Here is a 6,000-nt window from a genome sequence, read left to right as displayed (position 1 = left end):
GTATCCAGATACCAATCACTGGAAATAAAAAGATAAGATATCCAAAGTTTCTACAAAGTTGCAGGAGTGCTGTGGCTGTTATTGGCTAATGACAGTTCCCAACCCCCAACCAGCTTCATCCAATCATAAGAGATGAGTACAGACCGCCGCTCACACTGTAACATCATTTATTCACTCTGTGAAGCAGAAATATTTTTTTTTTTGGGATGCAAAATATATTCTATTTCTGTCTGATGAAAATAAGTTAGGCTTTGTTTTACTGTAAAGTCCGTCAGTTTATCAAATCTCAGAGACCCGCCACGATGAGGTCATCAGAATGAGTCTGAGATCCGCCACGATGAGGTCATCAGAATGAGTCTCCGAGATCTGCCACGATGAGGTCATCAGAATGAGTCTCCGAGATCCGCCACGATGAGGTCATCAGAATGAGTCTCCGAGATCTGCCACGATGAGGTCATCAGAATGAGTCTCCGAGATCTGCCACGATGAGGTCATCAGAATGAGTCTCCGAGATCCGCCACGATGAGGTCATCAGAATGATTCTCAGAGATCCACTACAATGAGGTCATCAGAATGAGCCTCAGAGATCCGCCACGATCAGGTCACCAGAATGAGTCTCAGAGATCCGCCGTGATGAGGTCACCAGAATGAGTCTCAAAGATCCGCCACAATGAGGTCATCAGAATGGCGCTGATGAAGTCCGGGTGTCGCAGTGGCGTCTTCAGACGCTGTCTGGGTTGTTCTTCTCGGACACGGAGGACATGCTGTATGAGGTATCGTCATGTTCGGGAGATGTGTGGCTGTAATCCATATCATCCAAATCTACTGGAGGATTGTTCAGGAGTGTCTGGGGAGGGGGGGGGGGGGGGACAAAAAAAGGTTATATTCACAAAAGTAATCACTACAGGGTATGCATCACATGGCAAAAACATAGAGGACCCCCTAATACAGTTCTTCACACTGCTCTCTCTGTACACTGTGGTGTACATCATATACTTTACACCATTCTGTACTGCAGTGCCGTCACTGGGGGGGGGCAGAGGGGATCATGGCCCCCCCAACATTATCTTGTGCCCCCCCCCCAACAGGATCCCACCTCCTGCTCTGGGATGGTGGGTCAGATTGTTTGAGGGTTCCCGACCCGCCATCCCCGAGCATTATTGTGCAGAACGGAGCCAGCACAAGAGGAAGCGGAGCTGATGCTTCCTGTATAGTTCCGGCTCCTCTCACTGGCGGGTGATACCCTGCAGGGGCATGAGTCCCAAAGGAGAGGTGAACTTTAGCAGCCTTCCCCCTTAGTTTCTCCACTCACCACGGTGTGTGGCGGAGGGAAGGAGTCCCGGATGGAGAGGTGCCCTGTACTGTATCGTATCAGGAGACCCACGGGGAGATCATAAAGATCTCCCATAAAGTTGATAAAAAAGTTAAGACCACCGCCACTGTCACAGCTGGCTTTAACACTTTCATCACTGGGGTTGGCAGGTTTCACTATTCTTCCCTACCCCCTCTGCGCTGAGAGCATGGCACCAATACTAGGCTTTATTACTGCGTGAATTGGCACCAATACTAGGCTTTTTTACTCCTTAAACTGGCACAGATACTAGGGGTTATTACTGCATAAACTGGCACCAATACTAGGGGTTATTACTGCGTAAACTGGCACCAATATTAGGGGTTATTACTGCATAAACTGGCACCAATACTAGGGGTGATTACTGCATAAACTGGCACCAATACTAGGGGTTATTACTGCGTAAACTGGCACCAATACTAGGAGTTATTACTGTGTAAACTGGCACCAATACTGGGGGCTATATTTACGTAAACTGGCACCAATACCAGGAGCTATTACTGCGTAAACTGGCACCAATACTAGAAGATATTACTGCATAAACAGGCACCAATACTAGGGGTTATTACTGCATAAACTGGCAGCAATACTAGTGGCTATTACTGCGTAAACTGGCATTAATACTAGTAGCTATTACTGCGTGAACTGGCACCAATACTAGGGGTTATTACTGCATAAACTGGCACCAATACTAGGCTTTATTACTGCATAAACTGGCATTAATACTAGTAGCTATTACTGCGTGAAATGGCACCAATACCAGGCTTTATTACTGCGTGAACTGGCACCAACACTAGGGGTGATTACTGCATAAACTGGCACCAACACTAGGGGTGATTACTGCATAAACTGGCACCAACACTAGGGGTGATTACTGCATAAACTGGCACCAATATTAGGGATTATTACTGCATAAACAGGCATCCATACTAGGGGCTATTACTGCATAAACTGTTTGCTGAATTTGCTCTTACTATAAAGAACAGCTTTTAAGAGTTTTCCTCTTTCTCAGGTATGAAGCAATACCTGGGAAAGAAAAGTGTCCCCCCTGTTTTGACTGTGGTATCCTCTGTGCCCCCCTATATATTGTTCATAGTCGCCACTGCTGCAATGTACATTGTGCTGTACATTATATGCTCCTAATATACACAGTGTACAGGGAAAGATGCGGGGTGTATAATGTACAGCACCGTGTACAAAGAAGAAATAACTGGATCCATTTAGGGGCTTGTTCTAGAACTTCATTATCTGTGGAAGAAGACATCCTGGGAGGGCAGGGAGAGAAGGAAGTCAAGAGAGGGCAGGCAGAGGAAGAAATCCAGAGAGGACAGGCCGTAAGAAGTTCAGAGAGGACAGGGAGAGGAGGAAGTCCGGAGAGAACAGAAGAAGAAGTCCAGAAAAGGCAGGGAGAGGAAATAGTCCAGAGAGGGCAAGAAGAGGCAATAATCAAGAGAGGAAAGGGAGAGGAAGAAATCCAGAGAGGGCAGGGAGAGGAAGAAATCCAGAGAGGGCAGGGAGAGGAAGAAATCCAGGGAGGGGGCAGGGAGAGGAAGAAATCCAGAGAGGACAGGGAGAGGAAGAAATCCAGAGAGGGCAGGGAGAGGAAGAAATCCAGGGAGGGGGCAGGGAGAGGAAGAAATCCAGAGAGGGCAGGGAGAGGAAGAAATCCAGAGAGGGCAGGGAGAGGAAGAAATCCAGAGAGGGCAGGGAGAGGAAGAAGTCCATAGAGGGCAGGGAGAGGAAGAAGTCCATAGAGGGCAGGGAGAGGAAGAAATCCAGAGAGGGCAGGGAGAGGAAGAAATCCAGAGAGGGCAGGGAGAGGAAGAAATCCAGGGAGGGCAGGGAGAGGAAGAAGTCCAGAGAGGGCAGGGAGAGAAGGAAGTCCAGAGAAGACATGCAGAGCAAGAAGTCCAGAGAGGGCAGGGAGAAGACGAAGTCCAGAAAGGGCAAGGAGAGGACAAATTCCAGAGAAGGCAGGGAAAGGAAGAAGTCCAGAGAGGGCAGGGAGAGCAGGAAGTCCAGAGAGGGCAGGGAGAGGAGAAAATCCAAAGAGGGCAGGGAGAAGAAGGAGTCCATAAGGAGCAGGGAGAGGAAGAAGTCCAGAGAGGGCATGACAGGGGAGGAAGGTAAAACAGGACAGGCAGAAGGAAAAAGTCCAGATAGGACAAACAGAGGAGGAAGGGCAAGACAGGCAGAGTAAGAATTTCAGGCTAAGTAGGCAGTAAAGGGAGTCTGGGCAGGATGGACAGAGGAGGAAGTCTGGGCAGGACAGGCAGAGAAAGACATTTAGTAAGGACAGATTGAGGAAAGCAAGGTAGGCAAAGAAGCAAGTCCAGACAGGATGAACAAAGGAGAAAGTTAACAAAAAAACAGCCAGAGAAGGAAGTTGTGGCAGGAGTCAGGGGAGGAGTAATTTCAGGCAGGACAGACAGAGGGGGAAATCTGACAAGGACAGGTAAAGGAAAAAATCCAGGCAGAACAGAGGCTCCAACCTACCTGTTGCTGGTCGATGTCATTGGATCTGATGGCCAGGATGAGGTTCCGAGTGAAGTTCTGCAGCTCTGCATATTTGTGTTTGTACGTCTCCAACTCATTCTCTATGTACCGAACTTCTTCATTCTGCAGGAGCCGCATGGGGGGGGGGGGGGTGTCAGCAGAAATCACAAAGACAAACAATATGAGAAAAAACATTCCGGTATCCGGTAACAATAAAGGTACTGCATCACCCCCCCCCCCCCCGACATCAAAGATTCACTCCTCACCACCACAAGATCTTTCTTCTTACTATCACATCTTCACTCCCTACTATTACCCCAATCACTACAGCTTCACTCCCTACCATCACCCCAATTACTACAGCTTCACTCCCTACCATCACCCCAATTACTACAGCTTCACTCCCTACCATCACCCCAATTACTACAGCTTCACTCCCTACCATCACCCCAATTACTACAGCTTCACTCCCTACCATCACCCCAATTACTACAGCTTCACTCCCTACCATCACCCCAATTACTACAGCTTCACTCCCTACCATCACCCCAATTACTACAGCTTCACTCCCTACCATCACCCCAATTACTACAGCTTCACTCCCTACCATCACCCCAATTACTACAGCTTCACTCCCTACCATCACCCCAATTACTACAGCTTCACTCCCTACCATCACCCCAATTACTACAGCTTCACTCCCTACCATCACCCCCATCTCTGATCCTCATCACTACAGCTTCACTCCCCACCACATCTTTACTTTCTATTATCACATCTTCCTCCTTCAACCATTTAAAACCCTAAAGATGGGGGGAACGTGTCTCCTAAAACATGTTGGCCATATAATAGTTTGCCTTATACCACATTATATGTATAATTTATCCGTCTTTCTATTTTCAGCCCTGAAGTAGGAGGACCACCCCATCAAACGCGTTGGCCACATTGCACCCAACAATCATTTCAGATCATTATCAATATCAAGCTATCTGACCCAGGCACTCATAAATTTATACTCAAGAATGGGCTTTCCAATGTAATACGATGCAGACGCAGGTCCAGGATAGTTTGAAGAAGGACAGTAGGGGGTGGGGGGACCAGGGGAGCACACAGGGGCCCAGAGACAGCAGAACACAAGTGAACTGGATAGGAGGAGTGGCGGGGGCAGCATACAGAGGAACCAATCTCCTCCATTTTCCTCTTGCAGCTACAGAAGGAAAAAGGAGGACAGTGATTTCTCTACATGCTGCCCCCTTCCCCCCTCTCCTATCCAGGTGTACAGGGGAGCCGCACAGACCTGGAGCATGGGGCCCGGTTGCAATTGCAACCCCTGCAACCCCTGTAGTTACGCCCTTGGGCCACAGATATGCATATTTATCTTTGTGCTGGGAGCTACTTACAATTGGTACCCAGGTCACCTAATTGCTGTAAAGGCCTATGATCAGTCACTGGGAAGCCCACCCCCGTGTTTCTCTCTCTGTGAATAGAGAGGAAAGATACATTGTTTCTCTCCCCCTCCTTGCAGAGAGAGTTATGGTCCTTTCACATGGGCAGTCCAATCAGGTCCGCCTTTCAGTTTTTTCAGGCAGACCTGATTGGATTCTCCATGCACCCCTATGGAGCAGCGGGTGCCAGCGGTGACATCTCCTCCGACACTCGCTGCTCTCCAATCCAATCCTGTCCGTGAAATCCAGACGGATGGAAACCCTATTTTCCATCCATCTGGAGCATCTGATTGGATAGGATCAGATGAAAAAGGATTGGCGGTCCATTTTCATCCGATCTCCCATAGAGGAGAGCGGGGATCTGACAGCTCTGTCTCTGCACACAGAGCGGAGACAGACCTGTCATTCGCCTGCTCAGCAGGGATCGGTGGATCGATCCCTACTGAGCATAACAGAGTCCGTCGGGTGGAAAGCCCGTTTGAAAGCACCCTCCTTTTGGTCCTTTCAGACGGGCAGTCCGTTTAGGTCCGCCTTTCAGTTTTTCAGGCGGACCTGATCGGACCTTCTATTCACCCCTATGGAGCAGCAGATGTCAGCGGTGACATGTCCGCTGACACCTGCCGCTATCTGATCTGATCATCTGGAGGCTCTTTCTAACATATATATACCAAGGGTTCAGACATGGCCCTTAGGCTCTGAGGAAGAGGC

General features: G+C 48.9%; 1 protein-coding gene across 3 annotated transcripts in view; it reads right to left on the bottom strand.

Annotated features, from left to right (window-relative positions):
* Window positions 1–210: 210 nt before the first annotated feature.
* HDX (highly divergent homeobox) overlaps window positions 211–6,000 on the bottom strand; it is a 154,191-nt gene continuing 148,401 nt past the window's right edge. Inside the window, exons 9-10 of one of the 3 annotated variants that reach the window (XM_082263848.1) lie at window positions 3,848–3,970; window positions 211–847 (exon numbers count right to left, since the gene is read on the bottom strand). In XM_082263848.1, the coding sequence (XP_082119974.1) occupies window positions 722–847; window positions 3,848–3,970 (249 nt within the window). In that variant the 3' untranslated portion in view covers window positions 211–721. The remainder of the gene's footprint in view (window positions 848–3,847; window positions 3,971–6,000) is intronic. The other 2 variants (XM_082263846.1, XM_082263847.1) reach the window with 2 other exon arrangements.

Source organism: Pelophylax lessonae (assembly GCF_965119305.1).
Source record: "Pelophylax lessonae genome assembly, chromosome: 7".
Taxonomy (NCBI): Eukaryota; Metazoa; Chordata; class Amphibia; order Anura; family Ranidae; genus Pelophylax; species Pelophylax lessonae.
This window is presented reverse-complemented; position numbering and strand designations above follow the sequence as displayed.